This window comes from Phoxinus phoxinus (genome assembly GCF_949152265.1).
Source record: "Phoxinus phoxinus genome assembly, chromosome: 24".
NCBI lineage: Eukaryota > Metazoa > Chordata > Actinopteri > Cypriniformes > Leuciscidae > Phoxinus > Phoxinus phoxinus.
The window spans coordinates 8,425,858-8,450,272 of record NC_136899.1 but is presented as its reverse complement, the minus strand read 5'-3'; the positions used below and the strand labels follow the sequence as shown (position 1 = coordinate 8,450,272).

At 37.3% G+C, this 24,415-nt stretch overlaps 3 protein-coding genes across 7 annotated transcripts; 2 read left to right on the top strand and 1 right to left on the bottom strand.

Annotated features, from left to right (window-relative positions):
* Positions 1 to 680: 680 nt before the first annotated feature.
* LOC306992981 (uncharacterized protein) lies at positions 681 to 4,075 on the bottom strand. Its single transcript, XM_079602338.1, has 5 exons — positions 3,536 to 4,075; positions 3,316 to 3,374; positions 2,720 to 2,803; positions 1,481 to 1,554; positions 681 to 1,388 (listed from the first exon to the last, which is right to left on the bottom strand). The coding sequence occupies exons 1-5, from the start codon at positions 3,829 to 3,831 to the stop codon at positions 1,371 to 1,373; spliced, it is 531 nt and encodes a 176-aa protein (XP_079458464.1). The 5' UTR covers positions 3,832 to 4,075; the 3' UTR covers positions 681 to 1,370.
* A 1,342-nt stretch (positions 4,076 to 5,417) lies between these two features.
* LOC306992924 (polyhomeotic homolog 3) lies at positions 5,418 to 19,430 on the top strand. 5 transcript variants are annotated; one of them, XM_079602234.1, is made up of 14 exons: positions 5,448 to 5,583; positions 8,043 to 8,246; positions 9,481 to 9,570; positions 9,687 to 9,836; positions 10,430 to 10,543; positions 11,188 to 11,428; positions 11,961 to 12,796; positions 13,495 to 13,654; positions 14,045 to 14,295; positions 14,611 to 14,749; positions 15,563 to 15,677; positions 16,697 to 16,793; positions 16,867 to 17,137; positions 18,372 to 19,430. In XM_079602234.1, the coding sequence occupies exons 2-14, from the start codon at positions 8,070 to 8,072 to the stop codon at positions 18,530 to 18,532; spliced, it is 2,802 nt and encodes a 933-aa protein (XP_079458360.1). In that variant the 5' UTR covers positions 5,448 to 5,583; positions 8,043 to 8,069; the 3' UTR covers positions 18,533 to 19,430. The 5 variants fall into 5 exon arrangements, with proteins under 5 accessions (XP_079458362.1, XP_079458360.1, XP_079458359.1 ...); XM_079602233.1 differs by lacking the exon at positions 5,448 to 5,583 and adding an exon at positions 5,717 to 5,748 and having other exon boundaries at positions 8,057 to 8,246; XM_079602236.1 differs by lacking the exon at positions 10,430 to 10,543 and having other exon boundaries at positions 5,418 to 5,583.
* Positions 19,431 to 20,359: 929 nt separating this feature from the next.
* Positions 20,360 to 23,743, top strand: cldn11b (claudin 11b). Its single transcript, XM_079602061.1, has 3 exons — positions 20,360 to 20,783; positions 20,924 to 21,088; positions 22,698 to 23,743. The coding sequence occupies exons 1-3, from the start codon at positions 20,558 to 20,560 to the stop codon at positions 22,955 to 22,957; spliced, it is 651 nt and encodes a 216-aa protein (XP_079458187.1). The 5' UTR covers positions 20,360 to 20,557; the 3' UTR covers positions 22,958 to 23,743.
* The last annotated feature ends 672 nt before the right edge of the window (positions 23,744 to 24,415 follow it).

Sequence of the window (24,415 nt, the reverse complement as noted above, 5' to 3'; positions counted from 1 at the left end):
TCCTTTTCCATGTGGACATTAGCATAAGGCAAATGGCTCTAGTTTGACTTTCATTTGCGTCAAAGTTAGCATTTCTATAGTTTAGCTGCTAACATGTTGTAAATTCACACCCTGACCTATGCCTGGATTACTCAATTCAGAGGAAACACCCTAATGGTTAGACTTTTGTACAACTGTGTTAGAAAGAAAGAATGTATAAGCATCATAAAATTATGATCCTTGTGTAAATCATTTAAGGGTCACCATTACGAAAACGTCTGTAACACTAGTTGGCCGCTGTGTGTGTTTTCCAGGAAAGCTATTTTGTGTTTTTTTTTTCTTCAGTCTGAGACTAATTTAATGTCCCTTTGAAGCCTTTGGCTTTTACTTTTCATTACTTCAGTCTCTCAGATAAACCTGTTCAAAGCACTGGAATAAACAACAACAGTTTCTCTGCTATTTTGAGAGTGAATTGGAAAGTTGCAAAGGATTGAAAAGCAATAAGTAATGTGGCAGACATGGAGGCAAAACAAGTGTAATTCAACCTATCCAGAAAGAGATCCATGAAAAACTTCTTTTTTTTTAAATATCTTTCCATACCTTAAAGCAATATAGTCAATGTTTTTGAATTATGTGCAGTGCAAACGCAAGTTATTAAAGAACAATGGCTCAAAAGGGACTGAGACTCAATCGGCTAGATTAATTTACCAGGGAATTTAATCATTTATTTTATTAATTTATTTGCCCTCACCTATCGTCTTCCTTTCATTATGTTGTCACTCTCCCCTTGCCAAGCAACAGGACTCTGATTCGTATTTTTGGAACCTTCAAAGCAAACGGCTCCCAGAATATACACAGAGGACAAAACAAAGAGAGAAAAATCCTTGTTGCTAAGGAACAGAGGAAAAACAGATCACCAGGAGGAGCGCTTGCATGAAATAATAGACCAAATTAAGCTGAATTACTACACCGTGCCTCACAATTGTAATACCTCTATGTGTGTTTGTCACTTAAGACATTAAAATAAATAAATAAAATAAATTGTACACTTTAGTCTAGTTTGCATGCATATAACAAACACACTATCATTATATTCTGTAAATGATTATGTCATTTTAATATACATAGTCAGTATACTGTCTTTTAGGGAGTATTTGCATTTAAATCACATCTAATCAACGACAATGCACAGAGTTCAAAACAACATCATAAACTTAAAAGTCATACAGGTATATTTCACAAAGACTTTGGTGAATAATATACATTTAGAACATAAGGTCACATCGGGAAGTCCATGGAAATTAGCAGCACTTTTAAAATTAAAAAGCAAACTAAATAATGTTCATCTGTTGTCGGCAGTATTCTTTATTCTTGCACAACTGAAGAAGTTTCTAAAATACATGTTTAACCTGAAAAAGGGGGGAAAGGCATTCGTAAGGTTATTGTGCTTGTTCTGTATGAAGAAGTTTTGTTTCACTGAATATAATTTGGGTCTTAATACCTGCTTTTGTCTTCTTTTGATTTGCATTTCTTGCTGTTGTTTTGCCCTGACTTCTTCCAGGGTTAGGCATCCACCTGGGGAAATAGACATGGTTAAACCAGACTACGAATTATTATTTTCTATGAAAATACTGATTATATAGATGTAGCCTGATAGGGTGTTCCGTTTATGACAACTGTGTCAAATGTGGGAATCCAGGGATCGTCTGTGATGTTTAGTATTTGTTACCACACACATTAATGGTTTTACAATCGTGTAAGACCTATCCTGGGATGAGTTTCCCAAAAGCATTATAAGCCAATGGTCGCAAGTTCCGTTTAACTTGGTTGGTAACGAGGGGACTCGCGTCATATATTGTATAGTTGCTTTTGGGAAATGCACCCCTGATGTCTTTTTTTTTGTTTTTGATTGTGTACTTGTTCCATGTCATTACATTGTTAAGAGCATGAGAAACAAATTTTTGAAAAAAATATATTTTAATCATATGTTATGCTATATCCACTGTAGTGGACACCACTCAGATGTTTAACAAATAAAAAGTCACTAAATTACATGTATAGGCAAAAACAATGGGATTTATTTTTTTCATTCACCAATCAATTTTTAGGTTTCAGGATTTTTTAAAAACAAATGTTGTTATGAAAGATAATGTTATGAACATGTTATGTAATATGTGGGTAAAATGTCCATGAATTCATACACTGTCTCTAATTTGCATATTACTGTGTTCCAGGGGCAACATTTAATGAAAAAATAAGTGTAATAATAGGAGTAATAATTTGCAACATTTTCATAAATATTATCTAATCTTACATAGGAATATTTATATATAATTTCTTTCCCTATTCACTAGTCTCCCAAAATGAAATGAATGCCCTGTTTTGTTACAGAAACTCATATTTTGATTTGAAACCCCATAGCATTTTCCTGAAATGTTGATTTATGACAAACAATTTGAAAATGAGTTATATTTAAATGATAATTACAAAATATTATCATATTTCCATAAGAGTGCTAAATTTGATCACTCAATTAATGTCAGTCATTTTTAAAGATCAAGGAGAAGTTGTTGTCATGGTGAAACTGTTAAAACTGTGACTTGTATGGTGCCAGAGAAATTATCCTGGGAAGATAAAAAAGGCACTTTAACTCCCCCTAGTGGTGATGACACATTCTTTTTTATTTGAATGCTTCAGACTTCACATATTTGTTTTCTGACATGGTTTGTGAATGACTCACCCACAGAACTAGGAGATATGGAAATGTAACCCATGGCCCGACTCAAGCGCAGATCCTCCAGAGCTGCCAGTTCTGCTTCTGCTTCTGTTAAACAGCCAAGCATTCAGTCAGTGAGTGAGTGTTGACAGCTTAACCTTCTATCCTTTAAAACTTAAAAAAAAGAGGAAATATCACACATTTAAATAGTGTTGCCTACAAAAACATCAAATTAATTCAGTATAATCGCCTATAAGGATGATTGTGCTCTTGTTACTTTGAAGTAACTGTAAAACTTATAGTAGGCTACATTTACATCAAATAGGCAACTTTTTACTTTCTTTTAAAATTGTGTGAGGACGGGATCATTGGAGACAGAGATTATTTGTTATAAAAAATGTAAACAAATACCAACTGAACTGAAACATTGATTTTAATTGCATTTTTTTTTCAAAGACTGCAGTTAAGAATGCTATAATCATTCATTTACAAAAAAAACAAATTTACGTTATTTTTTTTAATCATCCAAGGGGTTTAAAACGGTTCCCCAGTTAAAAAAATCACCCATTCAGTGAGAAATAAAAAGGAAATCAGAGATGCCAAAGCACACACTAACTTACTTTGCTGAATGTCTTGTCTTTTCTTTGGGTTTGGTGCAAATACTGTAAATGCTTTTTGACTGCAATACAAAAAAGAGAAATGTCAGTGAGCAAAACAAAACAAGCTCTAAAGGATTTACTTTTGGCAACTATTAACACAGTTTAATGCTGATGCTTGGATTAAGACCTGATCCACCATATGTTTTTTGGGGCCTCTGGCACTGTATAGCATTCCTCCTACCTGTGGATTTCATAAAGAGAATGTGATTTTGGTTGTTCCTTCGGTGCACATGTTGCAGGTTTTGACCTCGGTAAAGTCTCGGACTGTTTATCCTTTATTTCTTTACTGCTTCTCTCCGGCGCTTTGGGTTTGTATTCGGTGACACATCTTGGGCAGCTTGAGGACCTTTTGCGGTGACCGACACCGGCATCTCTGCTTCTGACGGCAGGTGTTGTTTCGGCTGCACTGCTTTTCTTGTTCAGATGCTTAGGTTTCGTTGCGACAGGTTTCGGGTTTATAAGTCTCGTATCCGGCATATTTAAGTTAAAGTGTTAACATTGAGGCAATCAACCTCTCATCTGTCTCTCACCTATCCGCAAATATCCTTAATGGAACTTTTTCTTGAATGCACCGGCTTCAGACAGAAAGAAAAGAAAAAAACAAGATATTTTCATTCAACTGGATCAACTTCGAATAAGAGAAAGTATCAAAGCCGTGCGTGTTAAGTTTAGTGGACAGTGAACAGCGCAACCGCGTGCATGTGATCCGATTATAATGAGCACGCAAGGCGCGCCGCACACTGTGGTGACCTCGGTATCCCATAGTAACCAATTTTACTACAACAACTAGCCTTACTACTAATTAATAATAGGCGCATAATAATAAGATAGATATGCATGATTTTAGTGAATCTTCTTTACTTTTGAGAATAAATTATTTTTTGTGGTGTGAAAATCTATTTTAATCACATTTGTGCTTTGTGGATCGCCTATCGAAACAAGGTGTATACTGTTGCTATGGTTACCACTCCTGTTGGAAGAGATTTCTGAAAAAAAAAAGATATATATATATATATATATTTATTTATTTTATTTATTTATTTTCAACATTTGCTAAATATATAAATATTTTTTCTAAAATCTTGTTTCGTAATTAAAAAAAAAAATAGGCTAAAGATAAATTTTTTTCTAAACGAAGCCTGCAACTTGCCTAATGTTCCACAAGACTGCTCTATTCATTTTCTAAAATAAAGTTTTTATTAAGGCGGTTCAAAATCGGTACATTGTAGACCTCTAGGCCTAGCTATGTGCAATATATTTTACAGGCAGTCAGTGAAATGCAATATGAAGGATCATGAAACTTTGTCAGAGGGCATCAAAATTGCAACCTTTGTCTCCAACCCTGAATCCACACTGTAAAAAAATATTTTCATGATTTGTTATCACAACTTTTTATCTTTTCTTAAATCGACTTAGATAATTAATGTGGGTCAGATAACATAGCCTACTATTTTGAGTTTCTATTTATTAAACCAATCTCATTCATTGTATAAACTATTTTTCTTATTTCAATTGCATATGTTTAAGTAACCAACTTCCTTTTTTAAAATTACACCAATATATATATATATTTTTTTTTTACAGCGCAGGCCTTTTTACAGGATCCACCCCAAAACAAAATAGGAATAGGCTATGCCAAAATATAGATGTATAATTATTAGGCTTATCTTTTCATCTTTGAAAGTGGTTTGTGTTAAAGCCATATTAGCCTACTGTATAACCAATGGCTTCCACTTTCCACAAAACCACTTTCAAAGATGAAAAGATAAGCACATGCCTAATCAATGGGTTAATAATACAATTTTAAATATGTGGCCGTAGCCTACATGTAAAAAAAAGAGAAGTGTTTAAAGAGAGCTCTGTGGTCATTTACTCAGATGCAGTAATTGATTCACGATGGTTTACAATGGTCAAGCGACAATATAAAAAACATCACACAGATACATGCACGTGGCGTGCACACAATACAATTGGGTTATGATATGTGGACAAATATAAGATACATTTTATTCCTTCTGCAAAGTGTAGGTACATTTCCTCATGTATTTTTCGACGACAGAAGCGTCTACGGTCCTCCTACACTGTAAGCGGTGCTGTAACATTCACCGCCCCGATGAATTTCTATCGCTCTCTACTTTTACTTTGACGCATTAGGACATGACGGGATTGTAGCAGTCGCTGAAAACGGTCAGTGTGTGATGGGAGAACTAGCCCGTTGACTTCAGACAGGTAGGATTACCTTGAACGATCATTAATCACACGTTAAAAGACGGATGTTTAGGAAAGGTCTGCGACCGGCTGGGTTGGTAGGGAGGAGCGCACGCTCGCGCACAGAGCATCATCATTTTCCCTTTTGACTTTCATTTTGTGTTTTTCGATGCACAGCAAGTTACGGTGATTTGTGGCCGTGAGCATTTCGTGTGCTCGATAAAAGGCTGCTGCTTTTATATATATCACGCCACGCCATCATTTAGGGAAGTGCAGGTCTTCAGGGACGTACAGGGGGCTCTAGCTGTCACTGCACGAACACACGCCCATTTTCAATATATGACCAAAATAATGACCCGAGGAATGAACTAGACGTAAATGCATCGACTCTGCGAGACACAGTCGTATTCAGCGGGCTTTTTGTTGGACATATGCATTTGTTTTTATTGCGATTTCAGCTTCTCCGTTATAGGCCGTCGAAATGTTATGACAAATACGGGGATGTTTTTGGGAATCACAGTGGGTGTTTATTCACAAATGACTGCGGCTCGCGCATAAACATTGAAAACGCGCGTGGCATTCTGGCACCTGTGCGCGCGGCGCTTCCTGGTATGTGTCCATTAATGTCGTTCAGGTTTCACAGTTATTGCACGGACAGCCTTGATGTTCAAGAACTATACGAATGCTTAATTTGCTTTCGGGATTTTTATTTCTATGGCTCGTATGAAACAAAGGGCAGCGCATTACTCTCGTCTTCACGGCGCAGGCATGGCGCGATTTCACATTATTAATGTAGCCGATTTGTCTTGTTTTAGGCAGACATGCTCAGATGCTTCATTTTTGTTTAGCTGCGGCCTGGTGTGAGTAGTAATGATAATAATACACAGTACACACTACAATTTTGGTCAAATTCAAGATAAAATAATAATAAACTGGCAGCTGTGTGTTTTCAGAACTTAACCGTAAAATTACAATGATGATATTACAAGCATTAAGGGAGATGTTTTGGTGATTGTGTATTTTACTCTTCCTAACTGTACATATTATTAAACGATGTACTGTTAATATAGGCTACCAACATATGTGAGCTATTTGACCTATCAAGCATCTGAGGTCAATAGAAACAGAAAGAGCACAATTACCCACACAAATACCATTAGATTACACTATTACCATTAAAGTATAATAAAACACCCGTATAACTTATAACAAAAATAAAAGAAACTAACTTTTTTAATAAAATCAAAACAAATGTCATGTTGTTTTGCATGAAACTCTGAGATGTTGCTTTTCTCTTTACATTTCCCTTAAAGGTGATTTGTACATTTTACATAATAAAAACTTAATTTTAACATTCTTTTACTGTTAAAGATACATAGCCTATTGCTTTTTTAATATAATAGCCTATACATTTTCTCTATAAATTATAAGATAATTCCCTCACGTATTAAAATAAATATTCTTGTATCGTCTTTTACACTTTGATGATATTTTTATTTATCATCATTTAAAAGGTAACTTACAGTTGAGTTAACCAATTAACATGTTTTTAGCTGGAACACTTTACATTCTTTTTCAGTTAAAATTATGTTTTTATTACGTAGTGACAGTCTGATAGTCCCATTCTGAAATTGCTTATATTTAATGTGGGATTATCAGTTCTACTATACATACTGTATATGTATAGCATACAATAGCAGCACATACAGAATTATAATTGCACTAATAATTTGGTTAATTCAAAAGGTCCCACTAATTGTACTGAATATGATTTGAGATTTATTTCCTGATAGAAATTCAGCTAGAACTAAAACAGTAACATTTTGACTCACATGCAACTTGGTTTACCGAATCAACAGATTCAACGTATAAATGAAGCCACATAAAATAAATCTAATCTCTAAATATATGTGCTGTGTTATCATTTATTTAGCTCATTCATTCTTTTTAGCACGCAGAAAAATTATAACTAGAAAAGGGAGGACCACGAATACCTATATGCATAAAAAAATATATAATCGTGGGCATGGTGATGCATGCAGATATACTTATTAAATCACAATTATTATTGTTCACCGTTCTGCCTCCACTCTCTCCGGTCATCGATTAGTGAAACTCAGTAGACCTCTACAAGTTTGTCAGTTTCCACATCAGTCATGTGCTATGCTTCTCTCTTGTGCATAAGCAGAGTTTGTTTCAAACTGTTTGGTTGACTTAAGTTTCATCTTGCATAAGGTCGGAAGACAGGCCCTGTAAGCAAATACAAGAAAACTGTTGGAAATTTGCATGTTTAGCTTGAGTCTCTAGACAAATGACCTGCCTGTGCATGGGTGACATACTGTATACGCACTTCTTTAGGGAATATATGTTACTAGTCAATTGCACTGAGAAGCAGATTTTACATTGACCTCAAGGTTGATACCTTGACTTCTGTTTGAATTTTAGTACACATGTACATATTTCGATCAACTTTATTTCAGCTTCGTGTGTCCAGATTCTCTGGAACAATGGACAAGGAGCCACAAACTAAAGCAGAACCTGCAAAGAGCACAGTCAACACCACGACCACCACGGCGGTGAACCCTTCCCATCAGGCCAATGGCACCCCGAAAACTCCCCCTGCACTCACAACTGTAACCACCTTCCACAATCAACCCACCCCCACCAACAGAAAAGTGGTGCAGGTATATTTGTTCAAAACATGCTAAATTTTTTGTATCACTTCTCCCAGTTGTCACAGAGTTGGCCCTTTTTTAAATTATATATATATACTTGAATATTAAAAATGATATGCTTTTGACATATAATAATAAACATTCAAATATAATATTGACTACTTTCACTAAACTTTGACGTACTTCCATATATTCAAATATTGCGTCTCGCTAGTTTCCAGTTATGAATGTAGTCATCTAGTTGACAAAACGGCACTTAAAATGAGTGACCGCAAGAAGATTTGAAAATACAGCCATGCAGAATTTTCCAAACTCAACGGAACGTGAAGTTTCATTACGTGAACGTGAAGTTATTCCAACCCAAACAGATCCGAGAAAGCAGTGGCCTGTAAAAGTACAAGATTATTTGACCACAGGGTGTCTGTGTTTACATTTATATAAACATTTATATGTATATCTATTAAATGTTTTGATCACTATCCTGTCATTTTTCGTTGACAATTATTTCACTATATGTAAATTACATGTTTATGCTAAGATTCGTAATATTCAAAGTACCGGTAGTAGTGCTGTCAGACTCGGCAAGCTACTGATTAAGTTTAGAATCATTCAATTTCTTTAAGGAATTCATTAAACCATTGCAAAAGACTGGAATAAGAGCACCAACGTACACACAGAAATTCATTTTATCAGTCAAATTAATTTATAAATATTGAATAACGAAAAAACTGTCATCATTTACTCACCCTCAAGTTGTTTCAAACCTGTATGAGTTTCTTTCTTCTGCTGAACACAAAGGAAGATATTTGGAAGAATGTCGTTAACCAGACAGTTGACGAGCCCCATTGACTTCCATAGTAGGAAAAATTAATGGGGTCAATCAACTTTCTGGTTACCGAGGATTACAGGTTGGGGAGGAAATATGTTTGATTTATTATTCAGAATCCACATTTGGAAAGGAAATATATATATGTACAGGAACAATTCAGTTAATTCATGTGAACGCAGAGAACATGATTCATTGTTTTAATCAACTGACAATCCTAAAAAGTAATAATTACTTTTTAATGAGTAACTGTAGAAGTTACCAGAAATGTTGAACCATAACACGGAAATGGACTGCATAATATACTATATTATACTATAACATTTTAGTGTACTGTTTGTAACAACTGTTTTTAATCTCCTCACAATATAATGAACCACTTTCTTCTGTAACCATAATGTCCATCCCTTCCTGCAGGTCAATCTGTCTGGGGACCGACTGGCACCTTCCTTTTCACCAAGTGAGAGACTCAGCCAAGCTTCATCTTCGCAGCAGACCCCGAAAACGGTGTGTGTGCAACAACATAGAAGCACCTGCTCTCATAAATCATGCTCGTTTTAAAGGTGCTGTCAAGGCATGTATGGTTTAACCTACACTGATTTGATCCATTTCTTAACCATCAGGTTTCTCTTCCTGCTGGATCGACGCCTCTTGTAAGAGGAAGTCATAATCCGATTGCTGCCTCGGCCGCCCGTAAGATTTCCCCTCAAGCTCTGCTTCTGGGGAAGAGCCCGAATCCGAGTCCGGCTCAGATGCTCCTGAGGGCCCAGATGGTAATGCAACCCGTCACGTCCTGTTCTGCAGATCTTTAGATCTTCACATGCACTTTAAAAGTCTTTTTACCCAGACGCCATGCCCCCTTTCACACTCACAGATGGAAACTTTGCCGGTTTCTCGACTCTTAGTGAATGCTGATCTAAACCTCTGTCCTGTGATCCACCGCACTGTTTACTCGCAGTCCTTGTTAACAATTGTATTTATTGCTTAAATCTGCTTCAGAGTGAAGCATGTATGTGCTGTGCACACATACTTGGTGTCTATAGGTTGAGGTTGTATTACTTTCAGCTCATGGTCTATTGTGACCAGCTGGTATGTTGGTTTGAACAAATGCAGGGTTAGTGTCTAGAGGTCTGCACTCAATGCATGCTTTGCATGTTTCTGATGAGGACAGATTTTACTCGGCCACATCAAAAGCTTTTCACTGTGCTGTGAAGTTCACCATCACACCTACATAGCAAAAGCACAACAGGCAGGAAATAACAGCCTTCTATTTTGCACCACTGGGACTTTTTCTTTATCTTTTTACCTTCTCTCTTTTTCTTTCTCTCTTTCATTTTTCTCTTTTTCTGTGCTTGCCATCTGGCAGTTGATTCTAACGTCTGCTGTGCGGCCTGATGTACCTGCCCTCTCCTCCTCCTCTTCCTTCTCCTCCTCTTCCTCCACCCCTTCCTCTTCCTCACCTCGATTTCCTTCCACACAGGTGAGCTCGATTATGTATGGTCATGTGATAGAGGCATCTGGTCTACTGAATTTAAAGGGATAGTTCACTCAAAAATGAAATTTTGTCATTTACTTCACCCTGAACTTACTTTCAAAACGAAAATTTAGCAGAATCTCTGAAATGTTTGATACTAGTGTGAAAACCAATGGTGACAAGGCCAAACATTTTTTTTTTTAATCTTCCCCTCCGCAACAGCTCTCAAATCTCATTCACTTTATTGACATGAAAAAAATGGAACATTAATGTGTTATATTCATTTAGCGAGTTTTTTTCTCTCTCATACAAAACATTCATATGACTTCTGTAAGACTTTGTAAAAATATTATCTTTAATTTGTTTTTTTTGTCATTTTGAAAATATGGAAAGAGGAACTGAGACATTTTACTAAATATCGCCTTACACTGAAGAAAGGTTTGGAGCGACATGAGAGTGAGTAAATTGTGACAAATGTTTCATTTCTAGGTGAACTATACCTTTTTTCTATGTAAATGTCATGTAACATAACCGCAAAAACAAAAGACAAGAAAATATTTTGTGTTTCTGATGTTTTAAATTATGCTTATGCTACATTTGGTGTTTTTCCAAATTTATGGCATCAATATCTCTCATTCTGTTCTGTTCAGCTCCAGAGTCTGACTCTCCGTCCACCTCTGTCTGGCACCCTTACCATTCCTCCGAACTTACCACTGAAACCCACAACGTCAAGCCAACCCCCTCCGCTTTCGTGCCCAAGATTACCAACCTTCCTTCTGAGACCCAGCCAGCCAGCGAATGCTCCAGGGAAAGAGGGAGCAACTAAGACAGAAAGCCCAACAGCTCAAACGAAAGCAACACCTGTTCGCCATCTTACGGTTCCACCTCCATGTAAGCAGCCACATACGTATCTCTCTCTACATAATGCAAATATTTAATTCACATTTAGAAAAACATGTTCAAAAAAGTTTGGAGTCTGTAATATTTTTTAATGAATACTTTTATTCAGCAAGGACACATTAAATAAAATCCAAATTGACATTAATAATGTTACAAAAGACATATCATGTACATATGTATACCGTATAAATACACACACACAAAGACATATTTATAATATAATAATAATAAATGATACTCACATATATCATGTAAACAAAAACTTTTGTTTGATGCGATTAATCGCCAGTGATTTGACTGCACTAATTAAAATAGAAAACAGTTATTTATAAAAAAATACAATCATATTTCACAATATTACTGTTATTACTGGATTCTCGATCAAATAAATGCAGCCTTGGTGAGAATAAGAGCATTTTTTATAAATGTGTAGGACTAAAAGCCCATGTTGGAGAGATATGTTGGAATTAAAAGCTGAATTGCGAACTGTGAATTTTTTTCTTATTTTTTCTTGTGTCTCCAGCCCTGTACGCACCTGCACAGGCCCATGCCTTAGCAAAACAGAAGCTGAACAGCAGCGGTCTCAAGAGGCCCCACAGCCAGATCAGCATCCCCCAGCACCCCTTCAATCAGAGGCATACACCCCCCAACTCACCCCCCGCCACACCAAAGAAGCCTCTTCCAGAGTTAAAGCGCTGCCCGTCCACCCAGCCATCACAAAGCATGTCGGCGCTGAGCGCTTCAGTGCCCATCACGGTTCCTTCCCCTGCGAGGTCTCACCTCGCACCCCCTACCCTGACTTTGCCCTTGAGGTCTTCCTCCCCCGGTGGATCCTTACTGGCCACAAAACAGCTGCTGAGGATCGCGTTGTCCTCTGCATCTGCCCAGTGCACCAACGGCCAATCAAAAACAGCCACTGTGTCCCCGCCCCACGATCTCATCCAATCGAAGCCGCTCGTCTTGCCTGTGCTCTCTAAACCCGAGTGCCCTGCCCAGCCGCTACGGACTACAAACCCATGCCCACAGCTGGTGCAGCTGTCGCCCTCCAGACAAACCACAGCGGCCACACCACTCATCACCACCCCTCCGCTGGCGTCGCCTCAAAGGGCGTCTCCTCCTTCTCCAGTGCTGCCACTGGTGTCCACCAGCAGCATTCTCGCGCCGCCACAATCCCCTTTGACCTCACAGAGCCCCACGCAAACGGCCCAGACGTTAAAAGACTCAAAAGACAGAAAGGAAGAACAGAAGGAGAAGGATGTACCAGACCAGACTCCTCAAGATCTGAAATGTCCAGCACCCCTAAAGAAAATCCCCCAGGCTGTTGCCGTAGATCAGCCGTCAAGTGAAACTTCGGAGAAGGTCAGAAGAAGCACAATGCATGATCACTCAAACATCTTAGCCAATATGGGTTATTCAATGGCTGATATGATATCTAGAGAACAAGATAGACAGACATATTTAAAAGACAATTTAATGATGGCAAATGATGCATAGACAAATTTCAAGCTGAAATTGAAGAAACAGTTATTTTACTCAAAATTTGCTCAAAATTGGAAATGATATAAGGGGAAACACTTGATAATCAGTTATCTTTCAATACCCATAATCTCAAAATGCCACATATGGTCTGATTAATACCCATGGCCTATATATCGGTCTATCATTATTCATTACTTTTTTCACCGGGGTTATTATAGTTAATGAAAACTAAATCCATAAAAAACATTTCCGTTAGATTTGTTTTATTTCGTTATAAAATAAACGCTAAAGGGATAGTTCACCCAAAAATTAACATTTTGTCAAAATTTACTCACCCTTATGTTGTTCCAAACTTGTATGAGTTTATTTCTTCTGCTGAACACAAAATAAGATATTTTAAAGAATGTTGGTAATCAAAAAGTTGACAGTAGCCACTGACTTCCATAGTAGGAAAAGAAATACTATATTCAATATAAAAAAGAATTCGAAATATGAACTAAACTGTAATAGTATATTAATGATTATACTGCAGTTACACTGTTTTACTTTTACTTTATTTTGACATCTCTGCATTTCAGGTCCTGAGTAAGATGACAGTCTGCACAGAGGATTCGAGGACTGACAGCCAAATGAAGACGTCACAGAAGAATGAGACACTGTCGCCTTCAGTCGCACCATGGCACGCTGAGAAAGATGACCAGTGTGAGGAAATGTCCACTCAGTCAGACAATCACTCAGGTACACAGAGTCGCTTATCCGTATAAATGAAACATCACAAATATTTTCAAGTCATTTGAACTTTTCTTCTAGACAACGATCAGATTAAATGGAGATTTCTGATTAAGTCTAATGCTTTTCAGATGTTTCTCCTGAGAAATAACCTAATTGTCTCACGTGTGTCTCTTGTACAGTTTCAGAAGAGGTTAGTGTTAGTTACGGTTAGGGAAATAAATTCAGTTATTTCAATATAAACTCAAATTTGTCCAATTTATCTGAATGTGTTAGGAGAAACATCTGAGAAAGTTGGTGCTTTTATATAGAACTAAGAACTCCATAAAGTGTCCTGAGATATGAAGGGGCATTTATAGACGCTGTTGGTAATATCATAACTGTCTTCATTTTGTCTAGCAATCTCCAGCCTCTCCTCTGACATGTCACCCATCCAGTCCTCCATGACTCAGCCGTTAGATATGTCTCCTGTGGACAGCTGCTTTCCTCCAAAGTTTCTCCCTGTGCTGGACAGACCACCGGTTCAGCCTCCCACCGTCAGTCAAATGATACCCACGGAGGTCCAGCAACCATCAGGAGCGGCCAAACCTTTGGTTCTGACGCACCTTGTGGAAGGATTTATCATACAGGAGGGACTGGAGCCATTCCCGGTAAACAAAACATCTATGAACCGCTGCCTGAATAACATCTTTGTAGTAGAAAGTAGAAATTTCTATTCATCAAAGAATTCTGGAAATATGTCTCATGCTAAAATATTAAGCTGCACAACTGTTTTCAACATTGATAATAATAAATGTTTCTTGAGCAGCAAATCTACATATTAGAATGATTTCTGAAGGATCATGTGATACTGGAGACTGGAGTAATGATACTGAAAATGCAGCTTTGATCACAGGAATAAATTATATTTAAAAATATAGAAAAATACAAAACAGTTATTAAAAATTTTCTTCTGAATCCCATAGGTGAGCAGGTCATCTCTGATGGTGGGTCCTGCCCAGGAGTGTGGGGTGAATGGGGTGAGGGAAGCAGAACTCATCCCTTCTAGTTCAGAACCGCCAGAAGACTCCACAGACTCAGATGATGAGGATTTGGTTACAAACAGTAAGTAAAACACACTTCTTTTTCAGGTTTATTGCAGCATCTTTTATTACAAAAAAATGCCATGTAAACTTTAACTAAACAACTTATGGCTGCCTCAATTAGGGATTTGTAAAATTAGCAAAGCCATCAAGGACCACATCACAAGCAAAGACACCATTGGCCTCTTCCAGATCTTTCATACAATAATGGAATGGACTAAAAAAAATCACTATGTGTGTGCTTTGCATAAGTATAAAAATACTAAAAAAATTGCAGCATTAGCATAGCGACACAAGGTTCTGGATCAGAATATTTTAGCATTAGCATCAAAGCACTTGTATCTGAATATTGCAGCATTAGCATAGCCGCACACAATTTCTGGATTAAAATATTTTACCATTTAGAAGTTGTGTCCTGATTTGCGTACTTATGCACTATTCTATGGCATTTTGTAGTATAAATAGTGTGAGTAGCGTGTTCACACTGAAAATCCTCCCAAAAAAAGTGTACTTTAAATTCCCAGATGATGCACATATAACAAGCTAACTGATAAAACAAACTGTGGAAGGTTGGACACTTCATGTACTCAAAGCTTTAATTATGTAGCAGAGGGGGTTGGGCTGTTAGATTATGATATTGCATGACAAAATAACAAAATTCATACGGTTGAGTGCATAGTGTATAGTACATCATTTAGGACACAAGGTTTTGGATCAGAATATTGCAGCATTAGCATAATAGCACACAAGGCTTTAAACTGAAACATTACAGCAAAACAATATTTTTACAGGATTTTGTGTAAATATAAAATCTGTTTCTTGTTTCTCACTGAAGATGGTATCGTACGGGCCCACAAGCTTGTTTTGCAGTGCCAGTTTTGCAAGAGGAAAGGCACTGCCCAAACATTCCCACGCTCCAAACGTTTCTGCTCCAAATCCTGTGCCAAGAGGTACACCTCCCTTACATGATATACCACATTGATAGAGTCAAATAAACAACCCGTTAGTATGGCTGGCACAATGAATTGGTGCCTAAATTGTATTCTATGCACATACAACCACTCTATCAACACCATTGCAAATGTCTCTCTTGCTTGGTGGAGTCAGAAACCACAACTGGAAGGGCCTGAGCATGATTTCCTGCATGTAGCAAGAGTTTACATCAAGAATAACTGAGGTGTGCATGACTTATTGACTCAAACTGATATTTTGTGTGGTGGTTGAAAAATGTATTTCCATCCGAAGCTTAACAAATGAATATGCATGTTTACAGTGGCCGCAAAAAGTGTTTAGACACCTTAAAGTGTATGAATATCATTGCATTATATAACAAATATTTAAAGAAATATAGAACAAAGAAAAACAAAAACAAATGATAGTCTCTCTCTCTCTCTCTCTCTCTCTCTCTATATATATATATATATATATATATATATATATATATATATATATATATATATATATATATATATATGTTACTGTTCTGGTTGTCAAATGGAACATGCTTATAGGTAATGTGGTGAACTACATCTGTGGTTACTGTACTAAGACACCTGTGTGAACCTGACTTCATACATACACTATGACACCACCTGGTCATCGCAATTCGCAAAATGACTAAGTAAAGTTAGTGCCGAGAAAATCTGCATCATTTGTTTGCATATGCCACTTGGTTTTATATATAATGCAATGACTTTCATCAATTTTTAAGTGTGCAACAGTGTTCATATACTTTTTAGGGCCTCTGTATATAGTATGTTTGAATAGTGAGTCATGCACTTGAAGCTAGTCACTAGCATTGTCCTAAAAAGACTCACACACTTACACATACACACTGTGACAGGATGTGGTCATGGTTTGATAAACATCAACCCCTGACACACATTACAAGCTGCAAGGCTGATTTTGGTCAGTGTGTTGGGTTGACTTTAAAGACAACCTTTGTTTACCTCCATGTACCTTTTTGCAGGTTCAGTTACACCAAGCGTTTCCGTGCGCTCAGGCGCTGTGTGAGCGAGGGGGGCCATCGATCTGAGCTCAATGGCGCAGAGGAAAATTTCCACCAGGTTTGTCCAAGGCCTGTAAAACAATCTGCATGTTTGTGTTCTGTCAGCATTACTAAACTCTACTCCCGCCTAGGCCAAGCATGGGACCACGGAGCAGTGGAGAATCCTTCAACAGCCACCACACGAGGGGGAAGATGGGACGGCCGCTCCGATGAAGACCAGGCTCCGCAGACACACGGAACAGGAACGGGAGCGAGAGATTAGAGTCAGACAAACGGTGGAGGAGACGAGAAGTGCTCCCACCTCACCCATAGACCCTGTGTCTCCCACAGATGTCTCCCCCTACCCAAAACCAGCACAGTGGTCGGTGGATCAAGTGTCAAGCTTTATATCCAATTTACCAGGTAAAAAGTAACACTGTGAAGTGCCATGTCTGTCTGTCTGTCTATCTATCTATCTATCTGTCTGTCTGTTTATCTATCTCTCTGTCTGTCTCTGTCTATCTATCTGTCTGTCTGTCTGTTCATCTATCTATCTATATATATATGTCTATCTGTTTATCTATCTCTCTCTGTCTGTCTGTCTATCTATCTGTCTATCTATCTGTCTGTCTATCTATCTCTCTGTCTGTCTCTGTCTATCTATCTGTCTGTCTGTCTGTTCATCTATCTATCTATCTATCTATCTATCTATCTATATATATATATATGTCTGTCTGTTTATCTATCTCTCTCTGTTTGTCTGTCTGTCTGTTTGTCTGTCTGTCTGTCTGTCTGTCTGTCTGTTCATCTATCTATCTATCTATCTATCTATCTATCTATATATATATATATGTCTGTCTGTTTATCTGTTTATCTATCTCTGTCTGTCTGTCTGTCTGTCTATCTATCTCTCTATCTGTCTGTCTGTTTGTCTGTCTGTCTGTCTGTCTGTCTATCTATCTGTCTGTCTGTTCATCTATCTATCCATCTATATATATATCTGTCTGTCTGTCTGTCTATCTATCTATCTGTCTGTCTGTTTATCTCTGTCTGTCTGTCTGTCTATCTATCTCTCTATCTGTCTCTCTGTCTATCTATCTGTCTTTCTATCTATCTCTCTATCTGTCTGTCTGTCTATCTATCTCTCTATCTGTCTCTCTGTCTGTCTATCTGTCTCTCTGTCTATCTATCTATCTCTCTATCTGTCTGTCTATCTGTCTGTCTGTCTATCTATCTCTCTATCTGTCTGTCTGTCTATCTATCTCTCTATCTGTCTGTCTGTCTGTCTGTTTGTCTGTCTGTCTGTCTGTCTGTCTGTTCATCTATCTATCTATCTATATATATATATATATATCTGTCTGTCTATCTATCTATCTGTCTGTCTGTTTATCTCTCTCTGTCTGTCTGTCTCTCTATCTGTCTGTCTTTCTATCTATCTCTCTATCTGTCTCTCTATCTGTCTGTCTTTCTATCTATCTCTATCTGTCTGTCTGTCTGTCTGTCTCTTTGTCTATTTGTCTCTCTCTCTCTGTCTATCTGTATGTCTGTCTGGCATTCTCAGGCCAACATCACAGTTTGTCTTGACAAATTATTAATTCTTTTTCTTTTTTTTCCAATTTTAACACTACTGTTTTTAACCCCATCTAAATTGTCTCAGGGTGTCAAGACATTGCAGAATCTTTCAGAGCCCAAGAGATAGACGGGCAGGCCTTGCTTCTGCTGACCGAAGACCATTTGATGAGCGCCTTGAATGTCAAACTCGGTCCTGCTCTGAAAATATGCGCCCGCATCAACTCCCTGAAAGAAGGTGGAAGATAAAGAGAATGAAACTGAGACACAAAAGAAGCTAGGTATATCCTTGTGGACCATAAGAGCACTTGCCAATAGAATAGAGCCATTTTGTGCACTTTAATCTTCAGAGATTTATGCGATAATTTCATTGTTATGAAAAAGCTTACATGTATTTGCTTGAACTAAACTAGCAAAACCTTACAGTTCTTGTAAACTTAGCCTCTGTCTGAAAGCATGGTAGCAATATAATGGTCGCAGTCTGTGAGCGTTTTACAGGATGTATATTTAATCGCAGTAGGAGGGAACTGTTAGCATCTCCTTTTTTGTATGGGTAATCATGATCAGGGTCAATGATTTTATATTTTTGACTGAGAGCAAAGGAGATCACTTCCTGTGTCAGTGCGGAGAGGTTCGACGAGAACGGAAGTGCTGTTATTGTGTGCATGTCCCAATGTATATATTTTCCTATCGTATTCCATACCATGTATACATGTATAACAATGCAGTGTTCTGTGTGTATAAATTAAAAAAAAATGTTTTGTGAAGGATTTGTAATATTTAATATATTTGTCTTCTAAGGCTCTAGAAAGTACAAATGCGATTCATTTCAAGTTTATAAACATTTTTAAATGACGTTTGAGATACTGACATAAATGACATTTTGTGAAATCTCCGCAGTGGTACTGTGTAAATCAGACAAGCTGTCAAAGAATAAGATAAGAAGAAGGTATCCAAAGGCAATCGTTTTCAATCAAGGCAGTGAAAAGGTGCCTTTTTTATGAGACCTTATGAAACTACTGTAGGCATTTTGCTGAGGCAAACTATGTGCTAGATTGTGTCATCAAGTGTTGTTTCTCATTGTTACATTACCTTTCTTGTGCCACTTTTGATTATTTAATTAAACCAACTACATTTTGTTATGAAACCTTGAATTGGTCATTTATTGTTCCTTTTCTTTCTCTCTCTCTCTTTTTGTGCTTTAGCAGGTGGCAGTGTGGCTTACCCAACTTTGTGGGTTAGGTACACTACCGTTCAAAAGTTTGGGGCCAGTAAGATTTTTTTATGTATAAATTAATACTTTTATTCAGCAAAAGCTCATTAAATTGATTACAAATTACAGTAAAGACTTCCACATTGTTACAAAATAAATAATATGATGATTTGGTCAAGAAACGTTTCTTATGTTGAAAACAGTTGTGCTGCTTAATACTTTTGTGGAAATTGATACTTTTTTGATGAATAGAAAAAAAAAATAAGTGAAGAGAATAATGATGACTGAACATTTAGATTTTTCATAACAGGAACAAAGTACATCTAAAAAAAAAAATATTAAAAAAATCTTACTGACCCCAAACTTGTATGATGTATGTAGATGATATTGTAGATCAAAAACAAATTATGAAGAAAAGAAACGCAATAAACATTAACAACAATTATAGTAGATCAATATTCATGCTGTATGTTTTCTCTGATTTAGGCCAGTTTTATTGAGCTTGGTTGGTAGTCGTGATATAAAGCGCCCACCATGTTCATTATGTCAAAAAAAATAGTTTTGGACGGCTTACCATCTAACCCACTAGATGGCATTCACACACAAAATGATAATTTCATACTTTACTTGATCAGAAAGCGTCGTTATGGTTGACACAAAGTGCTGTAGTAATTTGTAAAATAGTATCACGATTATTTATTTTGGGAATAGGCCGCATAATTTTAGCACTATTAGAGATTAAATTATGAGCAGAAACATATTAGTGCTGTAATAAATCAAAGGATGTTATTCTCCAGGTTTTGAGGGAACGCCATTGTGACGTAACTACCAAGGCTTTCTTCTGATTGGCTGAAAGTTCTGCTGGGCACGTCCACTATAAAAAGTACATTTACCAAATGGATTGTTTTAGTCCATACTCAAACTGTTAGTATACTAATCTTCTCCAGAATGCGTTTTGAGATATTTAAATAACTTTATATTTTTTAGTCTATGTTTTTGGCTTGAAGAGCATATTTCACTAAACATTTTCTTTGCGAACACATCACATTCAGTCAGAAATCATGTCTCATAGCTGTCGCCTGCTCTGTGGTTTTTTAATGAGCTGCATCGGCTGGACTGGTATTATAATAGCGACCTCAACAAACGACTGGGTGGTGACCTGTAAGTACGGCATGCACACCTGCAGGAAGATGGATGAGCTGGAGACCAAGGGCTTGTGGACAGAGTGTGTCATCTCCACTGCTCTCTATCACTGCATCTCACTCAACCAAATCCTCGATATACCAGGTGAGAAACAGTTTTTTTTACTGTTTTCCCAGAATAGTAGGCTATTTGAGGCATTAAAAAAAGTTATGTCGCGTGAGTTTTTGAAACATAATGTAAAGCTTCGCTTATGATATTTTAACATTATGATATTATATTTCTAGCTTACATCCAGACGTCTCGCGCTCTGATGGTCTCCGCCTCTCTGCTCGGACTGCCCGCTCTGGCGCTCGTGCTGTTGGCGATGCCCTGCGTCAAACTGAGCCAAGAGACCGAAGACACCAAACACAGACGCGCAGTCCTGGGAGGACTACTTATACTTTTCATATGTGAGTCATTGTAATATTATATATATGTCTATTTAAACAATTTCAATGGGGAATTCTTAAAGGGATAGTTCACTCACAAATAATTTTCTCCCTCACGTTGTTCTAAAATTTGTTTCACTTTATTTGTACTAGAACTCAAAGGCCTGGTTTCACAGACAGGGCTCAGACTAATCCAGTATTAGGCCTTAGTTCAATTAGGACATTTAAGTAGCTTTTATAAATGTGCCTTAGAAAAAAACATTACTGTTGTTGTGCATCTTGAGACAAAACATTGACACTGACCCAGACAGCAACATATAGTGTCGGCCCAGATCCAGCCCACATCTGGTACGCGTGGAATCCACATGTACAGATGTGGTCCGGATCTGGACCGACATTATGTTGCTGTCTGTGGACATATTTTAAGATATGTCAGTGCAAATTGCTTTCAGTTAAAACAGCTCAAACATGCATTTTAATTTGGGACTAGCTTAAGCCTTGTCTTTGAAACCCGGTGGGGGAACTATTAATAATATGCTGGTTTGTTGCTCTTTACAATGCATGAATGGGGACTGAAGGACTCAAGTTAGGAAAGGAAAGGAAAGGAAAGGAAAGGAAAGGAAAGGAAACAAAACCAGCATAAAATATGAAGTAGAAAATATCATAACATTTTAGATGTTCTTGGAACATGTAGACTGTATTCCAAGTCTTCTGAAGTCATAGGACAACCTTTTTTTTTTTGACAAATAGACCAAATTAACTGGATCAATCGATTAATTGAAAAAAATATCGTTAATAAACTCTAATGCAAAGACCAATTGTTAGGATTTTCAACTATTGGGGAATAAATAGTGTGTTTTAAAGTGAACTTTCCTTTCTCAATATGTGGATTCAACATTTTAAAGTAATATTTACCATAAGCAACATTAAGCCTACACTCTTAAAAATATAGGTTGCATGCTTTCATCAAGAACCCTTAACATCAATGCAACCTCAAAAGGTTATTTATAGTGGGAAAAAAAATATTTGTGCCTCATATAATTAAAATGTTATACACACTAAGAAAATAAATGGTTCTTTTAAGCACTAGCTGTCACTGAAAGTTTTTTGGGGGAATCCTTTTGGAACCTTGTGTAAAGTGCTACACTTATTCAACCCCATCATTGCAATTTTAGTTTTTACCAAAACGCATATAACCGATAACAATTGTGTACCATGCCTTGTACAGTCATTCAAATGATACCGTTTCCTGTAAACAACCCACTAGTGTATAACTCCAGAATCTAAATGACAGAAATTGATTACACTGTTGAAAATTTAGCAGTTCTAAGCAAAATGCTAGATGTTGTCCTGTGTGTGCTCATATCCTCCCTGAAATCATGCTTTCAACGTACAGGGCTGAAAATGTCCTTGACTGAAGTAACTATAAAACATCCAGATTTCCTACATCCTGTTAGAGTGGGAAGAGCAAGTCATGGTCAACTCAGTCTGACCTTTTACAGGTGTTTTGAGCAATTCTGCAAACACTAATAAAACTCCTAATACAATGCATGTAAGTCAGTCTGTTATTCTCCATGATTATGGTGCTGTCATTATGTAGGACATTATATCGCCCTTCCTATTGTTTCAGCTCTGTGTGGGATGGTGTCGACGGTGTGGTTCCCTATTGGAGTGCTTCACGAGGACGGCCTGATGTCGTTTGGATTCTCCCTGTATGCTGGTTGGGTCGGTTCAGCCCTCTGTTTTTTTGGCAGCTCGATGATGATTTGTTGCTCAAGGGGCGACAGCCCAACTCAGAATCCTGAAAACCACTACTACTACTCAAAACACGGTGGAGTTGCTAACTCTGGCCCTCCTATAAACAGCCATGCCAAGAGCGCACATGTGTGAAGAGCGGAGATAAAGACTGGATTAGACGAGTTTACCTCAAAAAAGCTCACACACACCAATGAAATATGTGAAGAATTTGTTTTCTACTGCCATGGTTTGACTGCAAACATGTGATTTGGAGGGAACAGAGAATTCGGTGGAAACTTGTGCTCGCAGACGTTTGAACATTAAAGGCTTTGTTTGAACAGACGTTGAAATGAATACAAAGGGAAACAGTTCTCTCGTCCAGTTCCTTAGGCAGTGTTTTCATAGACTATTCACACAGTATTCATTTTGCTCCTATATTTTATTTTCCAGTGACATAATTTTAAAATGTCCTTTACTTAATAAGCTGTGCATAATAAGCTTATTAGTTCCTTCCAACATTTAGGAAAGCATGTACACCCAGAGAGACAGGAAACCTGTGTGGTAAAATGACCAGATGTCATCTGCACTGTTTTCCCGGAGAGCGTCTCACAGCATCCTGTACACAACCTCCTAGGAAATCAGAATTTGAAATTTGAGGGGAAAAAAATGTTCAGGTCTCATATGGTATGTGATTGATTTATTGTGGTAATTTTTATGCTCTTTGGGAGTTTAGGGACATCGCTTCATATAATGTGTCCACTATGTTATGCATGTTGAGTGATGCGTTCAAAATCGTCATGCGGTCACATGATTTAACGTGTCTGAATGAAAACATGAACCCACGAAATATTCTTTTTAAAATGCAAAACATTATTGTTTTGGCCGATGATGATGACGACACAAAAAAAGACAGCATTTGTGCTTGTAAAATATATGAATTTTAATATTTCACTTTAAATATATTTGTATAATCTTCTCAAACATATAACCCTTGATCTCTCTGTATTTACATGTGTTCTGAATCAGAATGATTTTACGCGCATAGCTGTAGGGAAGAAATGTAAATATCCTCGTGCAAACCTAAACAAGGGTGAAACCACAAGAGTAAGACATTTCTACAAACCAACATAGAAAGAATTTGATATCGATGTCGCAAAATATTTGGAGAACTATTAAGCTTTCACAGGGAGCCAATCATAATATTTCCCCTTGAATTCAAGGGAGCGCTTGAGATTTTAGATCCAACACAGCTGTGAAGATGATGCAAGGTGAAAAGTCCACTCAATGCATTTAGGGGGTTTCTGTTCATGTAGTCAACTTGCATTGGTTTTTACATTAAAGAGGCATCTTGAGTTTTGTATATGGAGGGCATTGGTTTAAGATCTAAGTAACATCTCAGAGTACTGTGCGATTTTAAATCCAACACTGAAACAGCAGCTCACATCAGAAAGACATTATATTTGATTTTAGAAGAAAAACATTACGAAGAGGTTATTTAAAGGCACTTGATAAGCCTCAATAAAAAACAGGTCTAAACATCCCTCTAGATAAGTCACTTATCCATCACAAGGTGCAAATGCATTTAACAACCTTAAGATTTTTTTCACAATG